We start from the raw sequence: 27,860 nt of genomic DNA, 5'->3' as shown, positions 1-27,860 counted from the left end.
TAGGTTTCACCGAAGTAATCCACAAGAGAACACCCCCCGACACGGTAACTCCGCATTTCATAAGCAAGTGCAGAGTTATACATTGGGGACAGCTATAGAGAAGGCGAAGAAGGTTGTAAGAGGTTTACCCGATGCAGCGAAACACACACACACTCATTAAGACGTCCAGAACAAGAAGCCAAGAGTGTATAGCCAACAGGGTAATCTCTTAACAAAAAGATAAGACATCCCAGAATCTCTCATAGAACTTAGGGGAGAGGAAGGAGTCTACGCGCGCAACTGCGACGCAAATGAGGATGAGGACCTGTCGAAAAGACAGGGGGTGGTGGAATGTTCTTCTTTGCACCCACTCGTGAATTTATCCGGTGGTGGATGCTTATAGGGACACGATTTCTCACGCGCACGTATGGGTGTGCAAACAATCCTAGTTGCTTTCTAAGAGCGCTACGAGAAGGTCATCTGTATGGCTTAAAGGACTACTGTATAGTCGGTCACTGTTTTATTATAAAACACGGATGAACGCAGGGTCGCCTACAGCGATTCAAACTCGCTACCTGAGAAAGTTTCCAGCGCTTTTTGTTGTAATAGTGGTTATAGTTCCCAATAGTGCACTTACGGGGGTTTTTCATCACTCGACTGCCCTTTTTGGGGCTTTTTTATAATGAAATCGCCCATTTTCGGCGACAAGTGAAATCATCACAAGAGAGCGTTCAACTATGGGATACATGTACAGGTGATTATTAATTTTCTTATCCATTTTAACTACTAACAAGCCCATTAAGAGGGTCAGGAATTCTTTAACCGAGGAGGAAACTCCCTTCGGCAGTGAGTCCGCTGTCGGCTTTAATAGCCAATTCTCTCGTTAGGTATTAACAAAGGAATTCAATTTTCGAATTCCTGATTCCGTCCAACAACAAAAATCTCATTAGTCCGCGATTCTTTATTCCTTTCTGCTTTTCTGTTTCGTTTTTTTCTCTCCCTGTCTAAATAAAATTTAAAAAATGCCCAGATTAGCGAGGTCACCCATACAAACCTGATGTAAACCACTTCCGTCAACGAGTTTCCACCTCTGCCCACCAAACTCAATTCTCTGGAGGAAAAGTTCGCAAATATACTCGAAGAAATCTTTCAATCCGACTCTTCTACCTTACAGAAATTCTCTGAAACTTCCTTATATGCATTCAAACAAAAAGCTCTCCAAAATAGCAGGAGTTCATCTCCTGCACCATCTGCGAGTTCTTATGCATCTAGGGTCTCGCAGAAATCCCAGAAATCTGCCAGCTCTGAATCCCCACTGGTTGATTATATCCAACTAGGCGCGATCCCTAAAAGGAATACTAATATTCCTCCCCTGATATCCAAATCAATTCAATCACCCCAAAATCCCAAACCAATCACCCAAATCACCCCTAAACCCCAGAAACACCAAGTACCAACCCAAACCCAGATCCCTAGAACCCCCCAACAACACTATCCCGCACGTCCTCTCGAAATCCTTTACTCTCAATTTGAAGAATATTCCTCAAAAATACACTTCCCAGAGGGAGCTCTACAATATCCTCAATACGTAAGAGCTAATGACGGGACAAGTGAGCAAGTCATCCCAATGAACTCTTCCCAACGCGTCCAAAGACCCCCATCCAAACCCAGAAAAACCACCTTCTCTCTTGTCTGCAAAAATGTAGACCACACCTATACCGACGAAGAGTTCCTAGAGATCCTTTCCACACTCAAATTTCCCGTTCTCAAATCTCAACGAATAAACATACCTCCATTATAACAGACTCCGAATCAGCCTACCATCACGCCTTCACCAAGAGCATAAGCTTCCACGGGCTTTCACATTATTGCAAAGCCTCGAACTCTAACTCCATTCCCGCAGTCACCAAATACTGCATCCGCTGTTCCTCCACCGGCAAATCCGCAGACTCATGCAATGCCAAACCTATCTGTCCCGCCTGCGGTGCATCTGGTCACAAACCAGAAAAATGCCCAAAGTCAAACTCCCTTATTTGCAAAAATTGCGGTGGATCTCACCCCGCCTTCCATCCCCGTTGTCCAAAAAGGATGGAAACACCTAAAGCTCCACTCTACGGACACCAAAATATTAAGCGAAATCCTGGCAACCACAATTATGAATGCCATCCCTACTTCTCGCGCACTAGTAGCCAAAACGCTACAACACCTTCCCCCCTTTTACGGTTACAACTGTACCGTCACTAGCGGCGTGGGTAACCGCATCCACTTCGCATTTACCCAAAACCCAATTACCTCCCTTTTTTTGGTGACATAAAACCAATCATACCGGCAGACACCTCGCCGGCTCTCCCTCATCCATAACATACACACCAAACCCTTAATAATCACCCTACACATTTCGACGATCGTCGGTGTTGCAGGTTTTCTGCGGTTTCCCTGCAACCTGGTGAACCGGTTCTCCAGCCAAATGGCCGACGATAGGGAATAATACAGCCGCAGCTGTACCCGCGGGGTCACCCCACATTAGATTAGGTAGAAAAAAACAAAAAAAAATACAAAAAAATCAAAGAACTCAAAAAAATATAAAAAAACACAAAAAAAATAACAATAGAACCGTTTTTACTTTCAAGCCTCACTCGTTTTCTCGGTCAAAAAACCCCGCTAGAAGCAGCTGGACAAACACATCCCAACAAAACCACAGCCCTGCAGATGAAAAAAATTCCTATATCAGGGCCGAATCAAACATACTCAATTCCCAAAAAAACCCTCCTTATCCTTCCAAACTTTACACTACGAATCTCTCTCTCTCTCTCTCTCTCTCTCTCTCTCTCTCTCTCTCCAAACAATTTCGTTGATAATGGTAAATGCCAATAAGCAATTTTTCATATAGTGTTTTCGTGGTTTATGTGATAAAATAAGACTTTTCAGATGAATATAGAAATGTTCTTTGAGAAACTTTTAACTTTTTTAAAAAGTATTTATATTTACAATAAACAACTTGTAATTTCTTCAGAAAATAACTTTACAGACAAAGCAATATTTTAACAATGAACAGTAACAAAACAATGAATGAACTCCAATTTAATGCTATGAACTTATATTTATTTGATACGTATTTTGGAATCCGCTGACTATGTGAATATTGTTTATTGCACTTTGGAATCCGCTGGTCGTGTGGTAGTGTCGGGGACCTTTCACATTTCTCCTCCCTCCTTTGGTGTTGACTTCGTCCTCGAAGTCTCTGAGAACAAATCTTGTAGAATCTGGATTTGAGTGGGTTGTAGTTTGGAACCATATGAGAATCTGGAAATTCTTTTTCGTTTCTTTACAGAGACTGTTATTAAAATGGCTAAAATAATCAAAATTGTAATTAAAGAAACAATACTGAGTCCTGCGGAAAATTGCGGCAGGAGTGGAATTGGTTCAATGGGTTGAACTTGTCCGTGCGTCTCTGGAATTTGGAGTTTTTCTAGCATAATTTCGTGCTTCGGATGCAGCTTGATTGGGACTTCTTGCGGCACTGTAATTTCTTGCACAGTTTTCTTATTGTATTGTATTCCTTCTATAGTAATTGGCTCGTTTGTCATTAAGATGCTACTTCTCCTAATTTCTTGGTTTTGAATTATGGTTGGATGAACTATTCCTAATAGAATTACTTTGCTGGTTTCTTGTGAAAAGTTCTCTGTTGTGATTGACTTGGTGCAATTCTCTATATTCGGGATTTTGCATTGCGATCTTATAGGTTTCGTACAGATTATGTGTTCAGCTAAGCTGGTGCAGATTTCGTACCATTTATTATTTGCGTAGTAATGTGCGGGATCATAATGTGATCATTATTGGAAATTGGGTAGATTCTAGATGTAGGGTAAGAATGAGGATAAAGGATGGGTATTTTCAGTATTATGAGCATGGTCTTGGTGGTAACGCAAACTAATGATTTAGAAGCTTCAATTAATTGATAGGGATGTTCGTCACTGATTAAAAGGGCATTCCGAGAATATGTTTCTAATAATTCTTGTTTTAAAGTTTCCAGTTCATCTAAAGTAAAGAGCTCAATATTCGAAAGGTCTTGTTGGGATAAAGTTATAGTTCGAATCAGTTTCAAAAGAAATTCGTTTATAGTTTGAAGGTTTAGAATTTCATTATGAAGTGCAACGTATCCATTGAAATCGGATGATAACTTGTTTACTGCAGCCACAATTATTTTACTATTATTATTTATCAAATTTAGAAGATTATTAAATCTCGTATCAATAGAGTGTCCAAAAGACACTCTTTATTAAGATTGTTAATAATTTCATTTTCTTTAACCTCTACAGCAGTAATTCGTGATTTCAATAATTCCAAGTCATAATCATCAGGGTTTCCAGATATATATTTAATAGTTGTTCCAAGGAAGTTGAATAAACCTCTTTTATGTTTACGGGTAATTTTAAGAAGATTATCTTTTGCTTCGTTTAAAAGGTGATTATATTGAAATTTCAAAGGGGCTAAAGGTCCATTTTCTAAAGGTGAATCGAAAAGGTCATTAGGGTTCGTTTCTAAAGTATCAGTTAATTTTTCTAAATTAATTTGTAAAATATGTCTATGATAATGATTTATCTCGTTTGGTTTGCCTATGCCCTATTTCTTCGGCATAGGGGCCATAAAGAATTGAAAAAGGTGAAAAGTTAGTGGAACTGTGGATTGATTGATTATAAATTAAAATTGCATGTGTAAAAGTATCATCTAAGGGATCATCTGGATTTTGGTCTCGTATTGTTCTATAAGTTTTTCTATAAGGGTGGAATGGAATCGTTCAACAGGGGAATTAGAAGATCCTTAATTACAGTAGAATTAAATTCAGTGCCATTATCGCAAACAATTTTTTTTTGGGTAATTGTGGTGGGAAAATAATGTCTTAGATTGCTAAGAATTGAAACGGAAGTTTTATCAGAGATTTTATAGCTTTGAGCATATTTGCTAAATGAATCTACAATCGTTAGGTAATAATTTTTGTTACAATGGAACAAGTCAATGTGAATTATGTCGAAAGGTTTTTGTCCTAATAATGGGCCTAACTGAGGTAATTTATAAGAGTGTCGTTCATATTTGTTTTTTAAGCAAATCTTGCATTGATTTATTAAATTAGAAATAGTAGTTTGCATGGCTGGCCAATAAAATTGATTTTTCAAATGATTGTAAGTTTCGACTATGCCGTTGTGATTTTCGGTATGATATTGTTTTACACAGTCTATTTGTCTTTGTTCTTCTTCTATGTCTTGTAGTAACTTATTACAAAAAATAGCCTTAATATGAATTCTTGAGGTTGAGTGAGATTCTGTGATCGAAGGAACGTAATTAAGTTATCTACCGATTTTATAAATGTTGAAAGATTATCTTTCGAACTAAATTCAGGTAGAGTGGCACAGAGGCTGGAGATATCATTGTTTTGAAGAGACATATTCAAGCTATCAGTGTTTCGAACTTTTAAAATTTGATTTTTAGAAAATCGAGAACTATTAGCTGAAGTAGAACTGTCCAAAGGGTTTATAGAGAGAATAATAAATGTAAGTTACTTTCAGAAATATCGCAAAAAGTGCTCATAAATAAGGTGAAAAGGAACGTTGTACTTACAAGAGGATGATCACTGGTGATGTCTTCTGCATACTACGTTTTTCTCGCCTTAGTTCGATGGATAGTCTCGTTTAACAACTAAAGTTGACCAGGAAAACTTGTGTTTCTGTACGAATTTGATCCTGTTCGCAGCGCCAGAAATGTTCTTTGAGACACTTTTAACTTTTTTAAAAAGTATTTTTATTTACAATAAACGACTTATAATTTCTACAGAAAATAACTTTACAGACAAATCAATATTTTAACAATGAACAGTAACAAAACAATGAATGAACTCCAATTTAATGCAATGAACTTATATTTATATGATACGTATTTTGGAATCCGCTGATTATGTGAATATTGTTTATTGCACTTTGGAATCCGCTGGTCGTGTGGCAGTGTCGGGGACCTTTCACATTTCTGTATATTGTTGAAGGAACGTACTATTTAAGAAGTTTTTATTAGTTTTTCACCAAGTGAGTTAATTTAATATACTTATTAATTCTGCTTTAAAACTTGTTGAGGTTATGCTATTTTATTTTTGCAGTACCTTTTTGTTTGTTTTTTGGAGTTTACTCCTTAAGAATCGATTTGCATATATAAGGGGCCAGGTATAAGAAAAATGTGAGGAGTAAAATCTATCGATGAATGACCTCGTTACTTTTTTGGTGTGCACCCTATGATGCGCAACTTTCTAATTTGTCAGTGTCAACATACTTATATTGCTGCCATTGTGAAGTTTTATTATCATTGTGTTCCGCTAAAGTGAACTGAAAGTATTTTCAAATAACTATGGCAGAAAGAGGTGTAGATGATATTGCCGGAACATCTAACAAACACGTGGTTGCAAGGTACGTTATAATTCATGTATTATATGTATGAGCATGTGCAATTTGTATTTATTAAATATTTTAATAATTATCGAGGTAGTTCATATAAATATATATTTGAAAACAACACATAAAATTAGATAATCAACCCAATATAAATTATCGAGAGCATCCACATAAAATAGAAAATTTCTAACCTAACCAAAAATTAATTTTTTTGTGATGTCTATAAATTCTTCCACGTTATTATGATTTATTTTATAAATAATTTTTAAATATTAACAACTGTAGTCAATAATTCGATAATATTATCAGAAAAATCGACAATATTTTTTTATTATAACAATGTTTTTATATAATTTTCTTTCGAAAAGTTATTTTTTAGCTTATTTAAATAATTTTCATGTACTATTTATTATTGTATGTAAAAGATTTAGTGACATAATTATCTTTTTATAACCATTTTTGTTAATTATTAAGCTAATATTATATTTTAAATAAAAAATTAATTATCATAATTTAAAAAAAATGTTTATAAAAACCTTTTTTTATCAATTTTCTTAAAGTAGGTTAAAATTTTTATAATTATGCATTTATAAATTTTCTAATTTTTTTTTTATATTTTTTGACTAGGAAAAAATCTAAACCTCCAAAAACTCCAGCCGAGAGACAGCGAGCTTACAGATTAAAAGAAAATTAATGAAGGAAGCCCAAAATATTCTGGCAATCAACCAATCTTTTTTAAGTTAAGTAAACTCTTTTTGCGTCTGGTTAGACTATTGAACTTAAGGAGTAAACTCCAGTCGTGCGTCGGAGCTGACACACACAATTTTTTGCAGATCGTTTTGTTGTTAAGAAAATAATGGCTTTTAAACATGTCCTAAAACTTTCCAGCATCAGTGCTTTTATAGATGACACAACAAAATTATAAAAAGGGGTGAAAACGCCTTAGCGTCCAGTCATGTGAAGAAAATGGACCTAGACTCTTATTTGCAGGTAATCAGAGGGGAAGTATTTGCTAGTATGAAAGACAAAAGCTACAAGGTATCTATAGGTAGGTATATATGCCTTTGTTAATGTAATGTTAATGTAATATGGAATTAATCCAGTTATAATTTTATTGTAGTGTTGGAAAAGAATGGTGACATTAAAGAAGCCACCTGCACTTGTCCCAAGGGTATAAAACGCCAACACATTGCGGCGTTGGCACTTTTTGGGCACTACAATATATCTGTAACAGATAAAGCATGTGCACGGAAGGCACTAGCTAAACCGAAGGTTGGGCCAGTGAAATCTGCAGAAGAGCTTTACACACCAAAGCCCTATACACCTCTTGAAGGTGGGGTACCAGAAGCATCAATCAACAGATTGAAGGAAGGTCTACACAACTTTGGAAATACTGTTGGTTTTATCTGGCTATTGAACGAGGAATCAATAAATTTTCTGGAAAATGGATTTCCGGTAATTGAAGAAATAATTTCTTGCAAGGACTTTTTGGAGGCCACATTTAAACTGACTGTGTTCATAGAAAAATGTACTAGCCAGGTGTCAAATGAAAAATTATAGTCTTTTCAAAAATGGTATTCTATGTAGAATTTTCTTACTTTAGTTTAATTTGACATACATTTTTTATTATAATCAATTCATTATTTTTCCTGGTAAGTACAATTTGGATGGTATCAAAGCAATCCAGTGGGGTAGAACTCATGAAAAATATGCTCTAGATCATTTGAAGCAGATTTATAATTTAAATGTTCGGCCAACTGGAGTATGGCTTGCAAATTCAGGACTTCTTGGTGATAGCCCTGATGGAATAATTGATGAAGAAGAAGCCATTGTAGAAGTGAAATGCCCATATTCTTTCAGAAATGATAAGTTATCCGAAAAATTGAAGAATTTTAATAAATATATAGTTTTTTTATGACGATGATGGTAACTTGATTTTAAAGTCACAATTATTATCACCAAATTCAAGGAGCTTTACATATTTTAAAAAAGAAAAAATGTTACTTATGTATTTATACCTTGAAGGAAACAGTTGTGACTATTGTACAATTTGACGATTCATGGAAAGAAAACATTTCACTCTTGGAAAATTTCTATATAGAACAAAACTTACAAAAGTTGTTAGACAATTAAATAAAAATTATTGACATGTTTTTCAATGTGATTTTAGGTTATTCTACAGTGTTAGCAGATAGAGTATACAGTTGGAAAAATCTTTAATATTCATTTTAGATTAAAAAACAATATACAAATATACAAATTTTTATTCAGCAAATTATATTTTTTAATATAAATGTACAATGCCATTTTGTCAATGAAGATTTTTGAAACAATTTGTATTTGTTTACTTTTTGAACATTGTGGTTGGATTTACAGGCTTTTATTAGATTAGAAAAACAGTATTATTATTACTTTTAACAATAATTATATTACATTAAGTCATTTATAAATTAAGTAAAATCTAAATATACATTTTTTAAATAAAAATTTCTAAACTTTTTACAAAAAAAAGTAAAATAAGGAAATATATTGCTACAATAAAAAATATTTAAAACTCAAAATTATCCTGGTAGTGGCTCACCTGAAGGACCTGGTAGTAGGTCCGTCACAAGGTTTTTTACAGTTCGCTTTCTAAAAAAAGTGGTTTATTAGACTAATTGACTTTCTGCAACAAAATACATACCTTTTTTCTGGTGATTTTATATTAAACTTCTTCTGAATATTGAAATCAAATAAAGTTGGTCCATTCTTTTCTCTTTATTTAAAAAGTGACAAGCGCACACTTTTGCAAATTCACTTGGATCTCAATCTTTTCTTCTGTAAATAAATAAATTTATAACATAAATCTTTGAAAAGTGAATGTTATCATTCTTTTACCTTATGAGAGAAATCCAACTATTCCTCTCGGTCTTGTTTTTTGGGAACCGAAAAAACTTACATGGATGCTTTGAACTGTAATGTTTACAGTTAGGAACAAAGCACATACCTACCCATTCTGAAGCAGTCCTAGATCTTAAAAACCTAAAAATTAATTTATTTATACTCGAAAATTCATGACTATTAGTAGATGACAGAGATTAACAAGAAAAATAAAATAGACATAAACTTAACAAGTTTTAAAGCAAAATTATTATGTTAAATTAACTCACCTGGTGAAAAACTAATCACTTATTTCATCACATAAACCACGAAAACGCTAAATGAAAAATTGCTTATGGGCATTTACCATTATCAACAAAATTGTTTGGAGTCTGTATAAGCTCCGCCCGTCTCTGTGACGTCATGACTGTCTATTGTGAATGAAACAAAAGTATTATGCAAAATATTTTCATTTTGCTAACATTCAAATACAAATATTGTTGTTTACAAGAAAATATAAATACCTGAAATTAAAATGCTGTTTAAATGGAATATTTTGGTTTGGTCTACAATTTATGTGACAACCAGGTCCCACCATCTAAATTTCAAAATTAAACGGTCTATATAAGATATATGTAGATGGAATATTGAAACACAGGACGATTATTATATTTTTTATTTTGTTTTTGACATTTTATAACTATATCCACAAACAAAAAATTTGACTTCGGGTTCTATTCAAATTTATTATATGGACAGTGTCAATAGTTGTGACTACAACTATTACAATTATATATAAAAATATTGCTTTTTTGAATTAATACTTACAAGGTTCTTCAACAAGGGCTTGAAATAATCGCTTCCTTGTGTACACCTTAACAAGTTTTTTTGTTCCCTCCTTGCAATTGATTCTAAAAAATGTCTCAATTAATCTCAATAGAAAAAGGAAATCAGTAAGCAAAAATAAACAATTGGACAACTACATTATAGAAAATATACAATGACACTTATCTCTCACCTAAATGGTTATTGAATATTAATGAATAATCCTTTTAGTTATTAATATGGAATAAAAACATGAAGCCTGTTCCCCAGATGTTAAAATCATCAATCCATTTCTCTTTGTTTTTAAATTGCCTGCTTATAACTGCCATAAATGGTTTAGTCATGCCTATACCCAAAATGTACAATGATTCAAACAATTTAGCATCTTGATTACATGACTAGAAGAATTAACAGGCAGATTTTTGTGAAAATAATATATTACAATTCATACCTACCTCTCAGCTTTTTTGGAGTTGAAAATGTACCCAAAAATTATCGTTTTCACCTTTTTCCTAACCTACAAACAAATATAGCAATTCTTTTCCTCTGCATAACTTTTCGCTATGATTCATAAGAGGTTTATTGTCACAGTAAATGTAAGTATTTACCAGGTAAATGTATAATAGGCAGTGAAACTTTTTTTGAACCTGCCATTGGGGTTTCTACAAATTGGTTCAAAATGAATATCACATATTCTATGTTATGATAATATATATAATAAGACGATGGTGTTCCGACTAAGTGATAGGGCATAAAATATCGATATATTATACTATCGATATTTTTTCAAAAAATAATTCATAAATATCGTCGATTTTTTTTATCTTGAAGTATCAATAGTAGATATTTATTTTTGAGTATAAAATTCGATATTTACTCAAGATCTTCATAATATTTTATACTAATTATATATTCCACCTACTGTCGTAATGTTGCACCCATTTTAACTAAAAATTAGTAAATTAATAAAATATACAAGTAAGTTTAAGGGTAGACCACATCGCTCGAGCTTTACTATATGTAGCAACCACAGTTACAGTTGTGTATTAGGTTGTGTGTGTAGTGTACATACATAAGTGACAGTTTATTGGCGTCAAGTTACTTTACGTGGCGATAAATCAAAATATCGATATTTTTTATTCTGCATAAATCGATATTGTTTAAAAATAGCGATACGATATTTATCGATATATTTTTTTCATTTGCCCATCCCTACTAAGTGAAACAAATAGTGTATCGTTCTCTCTCTCCTCCGAGTGCTTCAGTTAGTTATTTTTCCACTACTGATATTTTAGAGAATTTTCAAATATGTGCAGTATAGATAAAGTGTTTTGAACGAGAGAGAAAATGAATACTGTCTGCACCGTAACGTAGAGACGTTTTCTCCCCTAAGAACTGTTCATATAGGAGTATTGTATATGATACATATATAATTATAAGTGTATAAAGAGATCATTCGTTCGTTCGGTTCAACGCATTCGGCAACCTAAGTAGCATGCACAGATTACTACTATATGTGGCCTGACAAGAAAGCAGTTCAATTCAGTGTTGCCATAGTGAGAAAAAAAGTACTATTTTTTATCACAATAAATATTAATTCTTTGATGTTTACGAAACTTGGCAAAAAGTATTTTGCATTTTGCAAATACAAAATATGTCCTAAAAGGTATTTCAAATAAAATATAAAATGCTTTTCTATAAAAAGTATTTAAATAGAAAATGGAAATAGGTATTTTGTGTTTTGCATTTCAAATACTGTTATTTTTATAATGTCACATCTCTAGTTGGCATATTCATTAGAAGTATTTCCACCATATTGAAACTTTAAATACGATGTGATAATTATTGAGGACAGGTTATGAAAAGATTGACACCAACATCCATCCATCCATCAACAAATTAAGTCGCTTGCAATTTTTGATTGAATATCACTGAATAATCCACTACTTATTTGATAGTAGCCTACTAGATGAAAAATAATTATTAATCTTTTAAATTTATTCTTATACCAGTAATATGATCCTCGAGAGTATGTAGTAAGAATGTTTATTTATTTATTCATTAATTGTCCAAGAAATATTTAATTGTGTTTTTTTCATGTCACAGCATTATTTTTATTCTATCTGCCACTCCCGAATTTTTCGCATCAAGTCCTGGGACACCCTATATATAAAATACTACTCAAACATAATTTCTATATTTCCGGTCACATGATTTCATAGAAAGTTTGCAGTTTTTTGAGCTAGATCTAGAAAAATTATTTCGAATTCAATTCAGCATTTAAACACTTTCCATATCAATTACAGATTCTAAAAGAATAATGAAATAAAGTAGTTTAGCAAAAGAAATAATTAGTGTTAATGTTGGATCATGTAATTTTCAACATGTACAATAAATAATTTTATTAAAGATATTTATTTATATAAGTCAATAAACGCACGAGCTAAAATCTTATCAGCTGTAATTGTGAATTAGGAAATGTGGCCATTCAATAGATAGAAAAGAAGACGAACAATTTTCTTTTTAGATTTTGTAGAATATTTTAAAAGTAAAAGTTGCATTTATTTTTTGTGAATTATTATACCCATAATAACTTCTATTTAAGTACCAATAGTTTGAAACTATACATTTTATACAGGTATATTTATTAAATTATATTTTCATCTAACAATGCTGTAGATAATGTCATATTACTTAATACATATAATTCCAACATTTTTAGTTCAGACAATTTGTATCTAATTTAAGATGTCCGGAAAGATAAGAATGCCTGCTTCTATACCTGTTCCTATTGAAGTGAATAATCTGAGAGAAATTGTAGCGAAAGCTAAAGATTGGGCAGTAGTACATGGAATTTCAATGAGGTCTAAAACAAATTTTAGTGAAGACATGGTTCAAATATCTCCCTTTATTTTATTTCCTACAGGGATTCCACGAAAAGAGTTCAACAAAGTTGTGGAATTACAGACTACCTTAAATGAGTTACTACATAACATAGCCCATAATAAAGAATTTTTAAAGAGCTGTTTCAAGAATGTTATTGAAGCTGATCCGTTCACAGCAAAGCTGTATGAAATTTATGAGACCATTGAAAAGGAAGGATGTAATCAAGTTAGTTCAGAACTCCTACCCTAAATTTTTTACTTTTGTTTATAGATTTGGATTTTAGTATCTACTAATCTCACTTAGAATCAATTGCAACTATATATTCCTAAAAATATTTGTTTAAACTTGATACGTTTTTTTAGTAAAAGATGTTCTATTGTTTGATACAAGTTCATACATACCAAATATAACACATTGAACAATATTTTAATTTAAGAAAATTTTTGTATTGTGCTTAGCAAGCAATAAGTTTATCTTTGAAACATTCCATGTATATCTCTTTTCTCTCTAATCTGACTCTTAATGTCACATTTCTTCTAATTAACCATTTTTAAATCACACATCTTTATCTAACCATAATTTATGCAAATTATAATTATCAAATATGTTAACCCTTTGTATCAAATAAATATTCAATTTCTGGATGACAGAATGAAAATTACCACATATTTTAATTTCTTAATAAACATCGTTTTTCTATTAATCTAGCAATATTGAGCATAAACAAAAACCTCTTCAAACATTTATTTCTCCAGAGTTTTGATCATTTGAATATGAAATGACAAGTATTAGTCCAGTTGAATTTTGATCTGAACACACTGGTTACACTACTACTACACCAACACTCCCAATTATACTGTCTGATGCACGTTTCTATAACCAGGTTATTTTAGGATCCCAAGGATCCATATGAAATTAGCTGTTATGATTGTGACAGGCAGTATTTTGGGTAGACCAAAAGATCTGTTAATTTCTCCGTTAAAAGTACCTAGCTATTTTAAAATGAGGATGTTCCAAAAAATTGAATATTGCTCAGCAAGCTGCCAGTGATAATCATGAAATAAATATAAATAAATAATTTAAAATTGTTAAAAAATGTATCCTATAAATTGTTGGATGCATTTGAAAACTTAAGATTGTTAAATGTAAGAACAGTTTAAATAGGGAAATTGTCTATTCTGTACAGCCCAGTCTATAGTTTAATAGTTAAGGAATGTATGTGAAATTTTCCCCTGGAGAGGTTTTCCTCATGGATTAATTTTTCACTGAAGGAACTTCATTAGTGGGAAAATTTAGTTTTTAAAATAGGTAGGTCAAGCTAATTGGTTTTAGTTTACCTTCAGTCTCTGAAGACAATAATTTGGTTATTGAAACACTCGTCAGACTGTGTAGTTGTGAATGTTGGTGTAGTAGTAGTGTATACAGTGTGTTCATTATGAACATCACCAACTTAGTACCACTTTAATATCCTAAACCAAGTATTAATTCAGTTCATCAAGTATCTAAGGAAACATTAACTTTTAAATTTTAAACAAAATCAATTGTGTCATCGTTAAATTTCTAAAAGTAGCTTTGTAAAATGAATTCAATATGAAGCTTCAAGCAGTTAATCTGAGATCTTTTTAAAAATAACTTGCTTATTATGTTGATGATGCCTTGCTTATTAAATACAAAATAAACTTCAAATTTTCACCTTTTTCAGAAAATAAGTATGTTACATCTGCGCTCAGACTATTTGATGCAAAGTTCTTCAAACAATGTTTTAAAGCAAGTTGAGTTTAATACAATTGCTGCAAGTTTTGGAAGTTTTTCTACTATACTTACAGAGTATAACAGGTAAATTCTTGATTCATACTTTATAAGGTGAATAGACATATGTCTATTTTGTCTGTTATATATAAAATTATTATTACTAAAGGTAATTATGTAGCTAGGCACGGGCAAAGTGAACCCTGATTCTCAAGTTCCCATTAAATGCGAGACTTTAACCAAGATTTATAATCAAGTTGATAGAATCGCTACTTTAAAAAAAGACTCAAGAATAAATAACATAATATTATAAGGCCTACCTATAATAAAGACAAAGACCAAGATAACTTTAAATACAGAATAAAAAGTAAAGTTTTAAACCTGGAAAAAAAGAGACCCATTCTTGATGTTGATATATAAACAAACAAAAAAAAATAAAAGTATCTGATATATAGGTAAGGAATGACTTCCCAAAAAAATTACAAGCTAGACAAGAAGTTAAAAAGCAAATCTTAAGTACTAAATTAATGATAAATGACGTCACCTATGGAATAAAGAATATTGGTTATACTTTGGAAAGAAAAGAAAAGAGGCGTCGCTAATGCTACCTTGTTCACACTACACCTCTAACTAAATGTTATTTATAAGAATCCCATATGTAGCTTTTACCCCACCTATATTAACTTCTTGTAAATACTTATGGTTAGGTTAGGTTAGGTTATGGTTATGGTTATCAATTTTCAATTGTATCTCTATAATATTTGATAAAAATGTGTTGTTTATTTTTAGAAGTCTACTTAGAAAAATAAAGGTATCCAAATTTTCAAATAATGCAGAAAATATTATACCATCTTAAAGTTTGTTTTGTGACTACTGTTTTAGGTACATTCTACAAGAACTAGGATATCATGATAACATTAAAAATGTAAGTATGTCCGATTATTTCAAATGTAAAGTGATTCATTTTATAGGAAGTATTAGTCAAGGTATTGAATTTTGATCTTACCATATAATAACTACTTCTTCCACAAATTCTCTATATTTGTTCATGATCTACTGATCCTGTTAACATAATTTTTTTTTCAAATTATGTAATTATTTTAAAGTATGGCCACCTATAAGAAATTTCACCAATAAGCACTGTTTAAAATATAATGTTAATAATATTTAAATTTTTTTTTGCTGTTGGATATATTTATTTTTGTTTGCAGAAATTTCTATGAATTCTGTTATTTGTATGTTTTAGTTACCACAAAACAATGGATTGAGGAACTTAGCTCAAGGCTTCATACAAGCATGGCGATTATATAACAATGAAGATGCAGCTATATTATTTCTTACTTTAGATGTTACTTATAACATAAGTGACCAACGTTGGATAGAATTTGAAATAAAGCGGTTAAGTCCAAGAACAAAAGTTGTTAGGAAGACTTTTAATGATATATACAAACGTGGACAATTAAACAATAAGCATGAATTAGTGATGTAGGTATAAAATACCTATTTAAAAAATTTTTGCTTTTGTTAATATTGTACTGAAGCACAGAGAACAATCTTATAATTAACATTAACAAAAATGCAGTCATTGGCTTAAATGTTCTGATATCTGATATATTGGATGTTATAGTAGCATACTAAATGCACAATTTATTACCATTTTTGTAGACACAGTACTTAACAGTATGTTAAGTATAGATTAGTTCAAATGGTGTTCACAGCCAAATCTATAGATCTACTATTGAGAAAAAATAACGATTATATATTCTTTAACATTGAAAAACTACAAAAAATGTTCCATTTGAAGTACTTTCTAGTTCATAACCTGCTTTAGATTAGAGAATAACCATTATTTTCAAGAAAGACAGATGAAATGATGTCATTAAAAAGCTCTTTAGCTGATCACAATTTTTGATACAATGAAAATTTTGCATCATCATTTACACAAAAGTATTGCTGGAAACCTGATTATTAATTGATAAAAAACCATGCAATTTTAAGTAACCATATACTTTGCAATTCTATAGCAGCTGAAAAGTATTTGGAACCATCGTTTGTAAAATTATATCATTAATGTTTACAATTTACAAGCTATTCCAATGTTGAAAGATAGTAATTTATGCAATTGAAAAGTGTGTCCATTTCAATATAGAGAGGAACTATCGCAAACAGTAGATAACAATCCTGTCTGATAGTCAAGAGGCCATTAGAGCTTTAGTTCCAATATTATAACATGTTCGTTTGGGATTGTCCAGAAAAATTAAACGAGCTAGACAAAAAAAAATAAAGTTACCGACAATGGATTCTGGGACACACTGGAGTGAAGGAAACTGAAATAGATAATAAGCTGGTTAAAGTGAGAGCAGACAAGCCCTTCATGGGACCTGAACCCTTTGGGGTATCAGCTACAGAACAATAGAAAAAGCATTGGAAAAGAAGGTATATAGGAGAAAAACCAATTATTGTGACAACCTACAGGGGTTGAGACAGGCAAAGACTCTCTTGGGAAACTATAACCAGAGAAGATTTGCTGAATGTATCAACCTAAGTAAAAATAATTTACGAATACTAACAGGAGTCCTATTGGGGCACTCGCTTCAATGTTTTATCAAGGTCCAAGGTATCAATTTTTCAATTTTTGATAACATTTCTAAATGAAACAAACAGAAACATTATTTTCTCCTAAACCTATTGTTTTACTCATAAAATTATTGGCTTACCTAGATAATCTTAGTATTGTGAGAATCTATTGAAATTGTATAGTAACTCTAAATCCGTTCTATTTTCTTAGTAATAAATTGAATTTTTGCACTTTTTGTTCTAGAGACAATACTATTATTTCTGTGATTTACTTTAGAGAAGGATATGTACCTGATCACTATCCCACTAATTGTGAGTGGGATGCTAGATTGATGATGGAAAGGTAAGTAATATTTTCTTAGATCCCTTAATATTCAATCTTTTTTAAAACTACTACATATCGAAATATGAATTATTTTGAATTTTATATATTTCCAATGTAAGAATTTATTAATCTGTGATTATATTTTAGGTCTACTGCAATCAAATGTCCAGATATTAAGTTCCACTTAGTTGGTCAAAAAAAAGTTCAACAAGAATTAACAAAACCTGGTGTCTTGGAATTGTTCTTAACTGAAACTGCAAAAATAGAAGCAGTAAGAGAGGCTTTTGTGAATATACATGGGCTTGAATTTGATGAAAATGGAGATAAAGCAGTACAAATGGCTCTCAGCAATCCTAAAATGTATTGTATTATACCAAACCATTGTTTGTTTTTAAAATATCATGACATATACATCTTCAAATTTCCTTCACTTTTTTTAAGTACTTCATTTCATGTGAGTAATAATATAAGGTACTACCTTTTATTACGTTAGTTATTCAAAGCACAAAATTCCAACAAAAGTGCATAAAAACTTGAAAAGATTCATGCTAAAGAATTTAATTGTGAAATTATTTTCACCAAATGCGATTTTCGAGTCGAATATGTTTGGAGAGAAAGGAGAAAGAGAAAATTTAATTTGAGAGACAATGTGTTTATTTTCGAATGATATCCCAAATATAAAGAAAAAAATTATCAGTGACTAATAAGAAACTAAGAATTTCTGCCTTCACCACCAGGAAGAGAAAATATTGGTGCCAATATTATCCCATTCAACTACAGAAGAACTGTACTTACAAATTTCTCGGAAATATACTTATAACAAAGGATCAAAAAGAAAAAGAATGATGTAATGAAAAAAGTACACAAAGAATCACTAATTAACTAAAATCAACAAGTAAAGCACTTCCCAGCCTCGCATCAAGTACAGAATGTACCACAATGAAACTCGTGCTACCGGTAATATTTTTTTGAAAATTTTTAGATTTTCTCCATATACTGAAAAATAATCCCAACTCTTTTTATCTAACACCCTGTTTTTAGTCAACTTCAAGAATCTACAATGATTTTAATATAATTTTACATTATATGTCTTAAGTTTTGTGTTATTCCATTTTTTTTTTTGTAATTTTGACAAATGCTTCTTTGCAAATTGTTACAAAAAAATTATATGCTCAGATATTGGCGCTAAAACAAAAACTTTGTAACTTACAAATGACAACCAAATTTTTTTCGATCCCAAAAAATACGGGGCTTTATACTATACTATTATTAAACTAAACAACACTATATAAATCAGTTTAATAAGAAATTGTACTAACTACAGGAAATTTTCGAGCTGGTTGCCCCTGTTTTCCAAATATGCTAAAATATCTGGTATGTGAGGCACTCTCAATTTCTTAAGGGGAAAGAAATCATCAGGAGTTCCTAACTCTCTCTTGGCATCTTCTGTTTCTGGTAGTGCAGTATAGTCGATATTTCATCTAGGACTTTAAACAAAAAGTTTAATTGGTTCCAATTTTCCCTATCTAACATATTTAAAATCATTGTTTAAAAAATTTTCACAGGTGCAATACTATGAGACGAGGCTTTGTCGTGTTGATGCATTTGATTCTAGTTCAAATCTAATTGGTTTGAACAATTATATAAATTTTAGAGTTATCTTTGCTCTAGAGTAAATGTAAAATATTTTATATATTATCCTTCGATCTCAAATAAATCCACAATTGAATTTTCCATTGCCACAAGTACACCGTCATTTTTTATTACGAAAAAATATTGAAAAACTCGAGTAACCTTTAAACTTTTCTAAAATTCCTATGGACTAATACCAATATGTGAGTTATTACAGTAATACATTCCATGTTCCATACATTCTGCTTCAATATTTTTTACAATATTTTTTACAATAAAATAGATAAATGAATTCTTTTTGTGTAAAAAGTAAGCACAAAAAGGTAAACCCTATTACACTTGAATAATTCGAGTGTTGCCTACCGTGTCAAGATGCCTGTGAATATTTATCTTGGAATTCTGTAGGTTGTAGTGTTCGGAAAAGGCGTGCTTTAGTCGCTGATTCCATAGGCTTGCACTTCTTCAAAGAAAGCAGTTCCAATAAATTGACGTTCTGGGCGTCTCGTCTGCAGGTGAACTTGATATTCTACTGCTCTAGATGGTATTATGTTGGATAGCTTGGAAGAGCATCTGCCGTGCTAGTATTGATGAAACGGAGTCATGTCGGCGACCTTTCTTCTATACTCTAAGCTGTCTGTCCAAGTTTCTGGTCAACTTTGGATCGCCTATAAGTCGAATGGCTCTCTACTGTATTGTGTCTAGCATCCTCAGGGTATGCTTAGAAGCTCAGCTGCAAATGTGCGAGCAATATTTCAAAGATGGACGAATCTGAGCCTTGTAGAGGATTGGAAGCTGTTGTGAAGTATATAGCTTTTTAGTATTAAATAGGGCTCCAAATTTTTGTGCAGCTGCCTTCGCTAATTCGGCCACGTGGCTATGCCAGGACATATTGCTCCCAACCTCAATATCCAACAGGCGAATTTGTGGTGCGGGTGATATTTTATGTTCGGATATTGATGGAGGTTGGCATTGTGCAGTGCGATTGCTCGGGATTCACTACATTTCAATAGCTTCAGTTCTTACGTTAGTGACATAGGTCAGGAGATCCCCGGTTGATTTATATTCACTAAAGCCGTTTTGATGGTCGCTAATGATGTCATATTACTATTTTTTAACCAGAAATAAACCTTTATTATTTCAATAATTTTAGCCCTATTGCTTCAAGATCGTCCAATAGTTAACGCTCAAAGTTGAAATTAAATTATGTTTGATCTTTATTGATAGAAACTACAAATAGTTCGCACAAATTGATTCTACGACCAGTAGAGTTTTGTTAAACGCCTGCAGGCTTTGCATCTTTGTTTGCCCACCTCCCTTATTGTGTATGTGATTTTTTTAATGCGTAGGCACTTCCATGATGTGAAGACTACAAGGCACTTCTTCTCGAGGGCTCATTTTCGACTCGTTCTGCGCATCTCTTTGGGAGCGAATTCTCATTGGCTGCTTCCCAGCTGGTGCGCAATAGCACACCTTGTAGTCTTTACATCATGTATTCAATTCAAATTGGCGTGTCGTTTTGGGAGCGAATTCTCATTGGCTGCTTCCCAGCTGGTGCGCTATAGCACACCTTGTAGTCTTGGGCACTACAATTTTGCCAAAGACTCCAATTCACTCTTGAATAGTTTATGACATTCCATGTTCTCATTAGTTGTATATTATTTAGGAAACAAAATGATCAGTGATCAAATTATAACACCAATAGAAAATGAATTTATAAATATTATTAAGTAGTAGTAAAAAAGTCTACATTTCTCTCATTTATTTAATATAGCCTATTTACATTATAAGTAGTAATAAATAAAACTTAATAAATAAAAATATTACGCTTAAGAAAGGCGAGCTATTCTTTTTTCTTACATTCTAAAAAAATTTCCATTTTGTACAACAATCTATTGTCTAAACTAGGAAGCGCAGCTAATTTATATTTTATTGGATGCAACTGCTTCTTGTTTTATTTTACTTGTTCCAAGATAATCTGTAATATGCTTGTATTTTGACAGGTATGTATTGAAGCCGCAAAGAGAAGGAGGTGGAAATAATTATTATGATAACGATGTTAAAGAAATGATGCTCAAAATGAAAGATTGTAAGGACAGAAGTGGATATATATTAATGGAAAGAATATTTCCTCCTCTCTCCATGGGGTACATGATTTCTGCTGGAGGACCAAATCCGCCACCGTTAATTGATATTGTTTCAGAACTTGGAATTTACGGAATTTTAATAAGGTAGGTTCAGAGCAGTAGATCATTATTGAATAGGAACACGACAAATGCCTATTTTAAACGTAGATATTTTCTAATCATTCAAAAAAAAATATATTAATTAACCCAATGTAGGTAAGTTATATCACATGTACCATACTCCACTAATGTCACAATTATTCCAAGTTAACATTGATTTCAACCTGATATTTCATTTACGTCGGTGGCAGTCGACAATTTTAACGTCTTGAGGAAACCATTAGTTGCTTGTTTGTGAGATAGCGACAATTATTTGTTAACCAGCGATTCATTTCAGATCTTTTATTATAGTATGTTTCATATTTTCGGACTATGCAAAATAGTATCACGTTCTATTGTATACCAATATATATATATATATATATATATTATTTAAACTTTGAACACCCCGTATCTCGGAAACTAGCAATATTTGCATAAGGCATATATATATATATATATATATATATATATATATATATATATATATATATATATATATATATACAGAGTGATTAAGAATGTCCAATCTCTGAACTGTAGATTCTAGACCTCAAAATATGATGATTCTGCTCAACATGCCTTATGCAAATATTGCTAGTTTCCGAGACACGGGGTGTTCAAAGTTTAAATTTAAATTTTTATTTTCGCAATAATTTTTATGTTTTCACAATTTCTCTTTGAAAATTGGCAATTTTACGTTTTTTGGCACGAGGAATCATAATTTGCACTCCAATTTGACATTGCTAATAGAGGGCGCTAGTTACACTTGTTTGTGTTAATTAAATCAAAGTAAACTTTTTTTGGTTAGGTAAGTAATGGCTTCATTACTTCATATATATATATATATATATATATATATATATATATATATATATATATATATATATATATATATTACTTTACAAAGAAAATTACTTCTCTTCCACAACTGCGACAGAAAATAGAAGAAGCCGCGGATGTAGTTAAAAATGATAGACAAGGATTATTTGATATTAAGAGATCTTTACGAAAGCGATCATAAAGTGTATTGAAGTAAATGGTGGGCATTTTGAGCATTTGCTTTGAAGTTTTTTATTTTTGTTTACAAATTTGTTATTGTTAGATATTTAAGGAATAATAAAATTTTTTTATAAAAAAATTAAAATATATTGAACTTTTTAGAAGCAAATAACTCGATAACCGATTCAGTAACACGAATCAAAGAAGAGTAACTTTTTTTGTAGAATTTAACGCTTTTTAATATTTTTTTTTATTATTTTAGTTGTAAGTTTGGCCCAAAAAAAGTTTACTTTGATTTAATTAACACAAACAAGTGTAACTAGCGCCCTCTATTAGCAATGTCAAATTGGAGTGCAAATTATGATTCCTCGTGCCAAAAAACGTAAAATTGCCAATTTTCAAAGAGAAATTGTGAACACATAAAAATTATTGCGAAAATAAAAATTTAAATTTAAACTTTGAACACCCCGTATCTCGGAAACTAACAATATTTGCATAAGGCATGTTGAGCAGAATCATCATATTTTGAGGTCTAGAATCTACAGTTCAGAGATTGGACATTCTTAATCACTCTGTATATATATATATATATATATATATATATATATATATATATATATATATATATATATATATATATATACATAAGGCATATATATATATATATATATGCCTTATGCAAATATTGCTAGTTTCCGAGATACGGGGTGTTCAAAGTTTAAATAATATATATATATATATATATATATATATATATATATATATATATATATATGATTTTAGGTCATTCTGTTTTAAAATTAGTTTTTTTAAATAATTTTTGTAAAATTGATAAAAAATTCACGTTTCGATTAATTTTCAGTCTTTATCAAAATATAATTTGAAACATAGATATATCAAAAGGTCTAAGAAATAAGAAATTAAAGAAATTTATACATACAGTGTGTCTACTTAAGCTGGAACCATATGGAAAACTTTTTTATTAGTTATTTCATGAAAAAGAGTTATTCTTCTATTTTTTACAATTTAGCAAAATGTTATGAAGTAAAGTGGTTTTGAATTGAAAGTTCTTTCAAATATGCAATTACCGCCATTTATTATGAAAATTCAGGTATTGTGATTATTTACTAATCATTCCGTATAAATTATTCTAGCTAGATACAATTTATCTCTCTTACCTGTTAAAAATATGACAACTTTTCTATTTATTACTGGTTTTGAACAACGTTGGCAGTGCCGGATTAAGCCAGGAGCTTGGGGGGGCTGTAACCCCGGGCCCCAGGTCCAAGAGGGCCCCATCATTTGGAAATCATTCTGTATTTTTTGATGTGTTGATACTACAAATCTAACGTATTGATATTATTTTGTGAATTTTTCCGAGTTTCCGAATTCCTTAAGGGGACCCCGTCATTATTTTAGCCCCGGGCCTTATAAATCTTAATCCGGCCCTGAACCTTGGAATTTATATACGTAATGAATGCATAGTAATTATTTATTGTAGAAATTGAAAAATCCATACAAAGAATATTTATTAAACAGAAACAAACATAATTAAATTTTAATTCAATACAGCTTCGACACATCTACCTTCTTTTTGTAAACATTCAATTGTTCTTTTGTCAAACTCTTGTATTACGTTCCGTATCATGTTTGGAGTAATTTTTTGGCATTGTTCAGAAATAATCCTCTCCAAATGGTCTACATCATCAAATGGTCGTCGCTGATAAACTTACTGTTTTAAGTAATCCCATAAAAAAGTCAAGGGGAGTCAAATCAGCAGACCTAGGCCAAAAAAAAATATCTAAATACCTATGATTCACCTCCCCATTAAACATTCTAACGTTTAATGTACTATGAATGGAAACATCGTCTTGTTGGAACCAAATTGTCATACGTTCTTGTAACGGAAGATCGTACAAAAAAATCACATACTTGATTTTCTAATAATTGTAAGTATTGTGCGACATTTAAGGAATGTCGGAAAAAAGGTCCAACTAAATTATTTTTGTACACACCACACCATACGTTCATTTTAAAAAAATATTGGTTCCGAGTTTTTATTACAAAGTTTTGATTACTGTTAGACCATCAGCGACAATTTTGTGATGAGACGGTTCCGTTTGAAGAAAATGTTGCTTCATTGGAAAATATTATAGTTCTTGTAAAAAACGGGTCTTCATCCAACTTTCCTTGGATCAAAACGCAGAATTCAAAACGAATATCGTAATCCCTACGTAGTAACGTGTGTACAAATTGCGGTTTGTATGCATTACCTTTCAAAATATTTGCCGCTGTATCTTTACTTACTGAAGTAGTTTGGATTGCAGAGGCCCTTTTTCTTAATGATATTTTTGGTTCTTCTACGAGAGAAAGCATCACTTCACATTCAGTGTCTTCATTCGCAACCCGTTTTCGGCGTTTCTTCTTAAATTTCTTTTCTATACTTTCACTAGCCTTAAATTTATTTAAAATTTTTGTAAATGTTTCTATGCGGATGTCTATTATTACAAATATATGCGGCCTATGTGTTTTGTTATTTTCTCAATAATTAACACAAGCTCTATTTTTTCTTCACGATTTAGTAAATTTGCCATTTTTATTGTAATGTTATAAACAAGTCACTCGACATTCACTATCGCATACTTCATGTCAGGGCACCCTAGATTGCGTTAAATTTTATCCCGCCAGAATAATATTTGAATATAACTTTTGATTCAAAACAATTGAGTTCACTGTTTACACTACCACTACACCTACACTCAGAATTGCACTGTCTGACGCGCGTTTTGAAACAATTTACCTTCTCTGAAGACGATAACTTGGTTATCGAAACTCGCGTCATACAGTGTAATGGTGAGTGTTGGTGTAGTGCTACTGTAAACAGTGCGTTCAGTATGAATATCCCCAACGATTTCAAAAATTCCAACTTAGTAAACATATTTCTAAGTAAAGGAAGTGAATTTTGAGCAATAGTTATGTATATTTGTTTAAAATTATTCAAGGCGGACAGTTTTATTTGAAATACATTTTAGTAACGTTTAGCAAAGAGACTGAAGTAGAAGTACCAAAGCTACTTTCAATTTTATACTCAGCATAATAATATCAATATTTACAACTCAATGAAAGTATTACATATGTTTATATATTTTTTAGCGAGTCTGGAAATATCATTATGAATAAACAGACAGGACATTTAATTAGAAGTAAATCGCCCAAATCCAACGAAGGAGGAATTTTAGCAGGCTCTGGTGCTCTGGATTGTCCCTACTTATTAGATTAATTATAAATATAGTTTTTAGTTGTCGGTCTAGCTGACATAGAATTTTATTATGTAGATTTTTCAACTTTCTTGCTTCAAATATATTTACACATATTTCTTTGTAAGATTTTGAATATTTACAAATATACATTTCATTTTAGCAATTAATAACTTTACAGTTAACACGACCATTGAAAGCTATAAAATAATTTTGACTGTGTTAAATGAATTTTTCTAATCAATCAATCTCAGAGGCATTTTGAATTTTTCAAATTAGTAATTAATCAAGATAAGCATTCATAAATTCAATACCATTCAAAATGCGATAAATAATACATTTTTTATTTCAAATTTATGATAAGGCATTTGCTCGAAATGTAAGAAACCAACCAAATTTGAATGTCATTTCACACAGTTGAATTAATGATTTGTTGGATTAGGATTTCCATAATTAATACAGTAAAAAAATATCACTCTTAGCGAAATTTTGAGTGGTATGAAAACTCCAATTCTTTTTTGGATTATTATTCTTGAAACATTCTCGTATTATATCCTACATCTTTTAATCATCAGTACCTTTAACCACTGCATCACTTTTCTGGCAATTAATGCGAATACTGTCGACATTACTCGTTAACCTGTATATACCTAAAACCAAATGTGGTTTTGGGAAATATTAGAATTGTTTATTAGTAAATGTGAGAAGATAATCTGTACAAAATTGGCACTCCAATTTGAGGAGGTTTAGGTATTCAAATCAACATATATTGTTACGAACTCGTCCACTAATAGACCGTGAAGCCGGTCCTGTTCGATTATTTTGAGAATGCCAAAATTTGGCGAAAGCATCGGCTATAGAGGGGCATTCCTTTATATATTTTTATAATCTATTTACATGACAACTGTTTTTATTGAGAAAATTTCTTAGAAGGCTTTTTTGTTTATTTACAGAATTCTAGAACCCGAATTATCTAGAAAGCCGTTGGATATAGTTAAACTAAAGTTTAACAGCATATAAAGTGTTTACTAATAATTTAGAGCATAGTTAAGTAAATACTGAAGTTAGTGGATAATTTAGTGAATAGTTTAGTGTATAAAAAATTCCGTAAGCAACATACATCGTGTGTATAAATTCACCCCACTGTCAAACAAACTTTAAATATATATATATATATATATATATATATATATATATATATATATATATATATATATATATATATATATATATATATATATATATATAGATATATAGATATAAATAATATAAATAAATTGTGATTAAAAAATGGCTAAGAGACTAAGTGACCTGAAAGTGACGGAACTAGAAGCAGAATTGGAAAATTGCTAGTAGGAAACATTCGGAAAGAGTGAAGAATCAATAGTGGCATTGATAAGAGAGACATTTCTATGAAAGACGAGACTTCCAACTTAAACTCGTCGATTTCTGTTAATATGGACGGGAACGATATTTTACTAGACGAGAAACTGATGAATTTGAGTAGCTGAAGAAGATGTTGGACATGCGAGTTATGTGGAGTTATTTTGCTCACATTATATAAAAATATCTGTGTCAGCATTTAACGATAAAAGAACTATATTATTATTATTATTCATTCTCATAGCCATTCTGTTGGTAACTCTGAAACTGTAAACTTGTATCTTACATTAAATAAATTTTGTTTTTAAAAAGACCTTTCTCGTACAAAATATACCTTTTTATATTTAAGTATTAATATATATATATATATATATATATATATATATATATATATATATATTTATATATATATATATATATATATATATATATATATTTATATATATATATATATATATATATATATATATATATATTTATATATATATATATATATATAAATTCTAATATCCATTTTATTAATTAATTAATAAATATGACATGAAGATCGAAATTGATTTCGAGATTCAACAAATCAGTAATAAACAGTAAAGAACAAATTAATATTTAAATGTTGAAATTACCAGTAGACTTAATTGCACCTTCGATACATCGACTCTAATACAATTTATAGAGAATTGCCAATTTCTTATTTATACATATAGTAATGTAGGTAACTTAGTAATCAATA

The 27,860-nt window shown here is 31.0% G+C and overlaps 2 protein-coding genes and 1 long non-coding RNA gene across 8 annotated transcripts; 2 read left to right on the top strand and 1 right to left on the bottom strand.

Annotated features, from left to right (window-relative positions):
- Positions 1–6,305: 6,305 nt before the first annotated feature.
- Positions 6,306–8,688, top strand: LOC130898253 (uncharacterized). Its single transcript, XM_057807407.1, has 3 exons — positions 6,306–6,428; positions 7,041–7,461; positions 7,534–8,688. Exons 2-3 carry the CDS (start codon positions 7,380–7,382, stop codon positions 7,971–7,973), a joined length of 522 nt encoding a protein of 173 aa, XP_057663390.1. The 5' UTR covers positions 6,306–6,428; positions 7,041–7,379; the 3' UTR covers positions 7,974–8,688.
- Positions 8,689–8,824: 136 nt separating this feature from the next.
- On the bottom strand, positions 8,825–11,884 carry LOC130898254 (uncharacterized). 3 transcript variants are annotated; one of them, XR_009059863.1, is made up of 4 exons: positions 10,553–11,884; positions 10,291–10,495; positions 9,097–10,183; positions 8,825–9,044 (listed from the first exon to the last, which is right to left on the bottom strand). It is a non-coding gene; the product is annotated as an uncharacterized LOC130898254 (long non-coding RNA). The 3 variants fall into 3 exon arrangements; XR_009059861.1 differs by having other exon boundaries at positions 9,097–9,230; positions 9,291–10,183; positions 10,291–11,166; XR_009059862.1 differs by having other exon boundaries at positions 10,291–11,197.
- Positions 11,885–11,915: 31 nt separating this feature from the next.
- On the top strand, positions 11,916–25,874 carry LOC130898252 (glutathione synthetase-like). Of its 4 annotated transcripts, XM_057807406.1 has the most exons (10): positions 12,636–12,735; positions 12,846–12,961; positions 13,024–13,208; positions 14,686–14,819; positions 15,615–15,657; positions 15,979–16,217; positions 17,554–17,652; positions 17,782–17,994; positions 21,267–21,494; positions 25,644–25,874. In XM_057807406.1, exons 4-10 carry the CDS (start codon positions 14,695–14,697, stop codon positions 25,768–25,770), a joined length of 1,074 nt encoding a protein of 357 aa, XP_057663389.1. In that variant the 5' UTR covers positions 12,636–12,735; positions 12,846–12,961; positions 13,024–13,208; positions 14,686–14,694; the 3' UTR covers positions 25,771–25,874. The 4 variants fall into 4 exon arrangements, with proteins under 4 accessions (XP_057663388.1, XP_057663386.1, XP_057663385.1 ...); XM_057807405.1 differs by lacking the exon at positions 12,636–12,735 and adding an exon at positions 11,916–12,126 and having other exon boundaries at positions 12,846–13,208; XM_057807403.1 differs by having other exon boundaries at positions 12,584–12,735; positions 12,846–13,208.
- The last annotated feature ends 1,986 nt before the right edge of the window (positions 25,875–27,860 follow it).

Source organism: Diorhabda carinulata, chromosome 9 (assembly GCF_026250575.1).
Source record: "Diorhabda carinulata isolate Delta chromosome 9, icDioCari1.1, whole genome shotgun sequence".
In the NCBI taxonomy this organism is placed as follows: Eukaryota; Metazoa; Arthropoda; class Insecta; order Coleoptera; family Chrysomelidae; genus Diorhabda; species Diorhabda carinulata.
This window is presented reverse-complemented; position numbering and strand designations above follow the sequence as displayed.

What these genes read in the sequence shown, in the direction of transcription:
- LOC130898253 (XM_057807407.1), top strand. Translation starts at nt 7,380, where the DNA reads ATGGACCTAGACTCTTATTTGCAGGTAATCAGAGGGGAAGTATTTGCT. An exon ending in AAGCTACAAGGTATCTATAG is followed by an intron (nt 7,462 to 7,533) that starts GTAGGTATATAT and finishes ATTTTATTGTAG; the next exon opens with TGTTGGAAAAGAATGGTGAC.
- LOC130898252 (XM_057807405.1), top strand. Translation starts at nt 12,846, where the DNA reads ATGTCCGGAAAGATAAGAATGCCTGCTTCTATACCTGTTCCTATTGAA. An exon ending in AAAAGGAAGGATGTAATCAA is followed by an intron (nt 13,209 to 14,685) that starts GTTAGTTCAGAA and finishes CACCTTTTTCAG; the next exon opens with AAAATAAGTATGTTACATCT. An exon ending in GCTCTCAGCAATCCTAAAAT is followed by an intron (nt 17,995 to 21,266) that starts GTATTGTATTAT and finishes GTATTTTGACAG; the next exon opens with GTATGTATTGAAGCCGCAAA.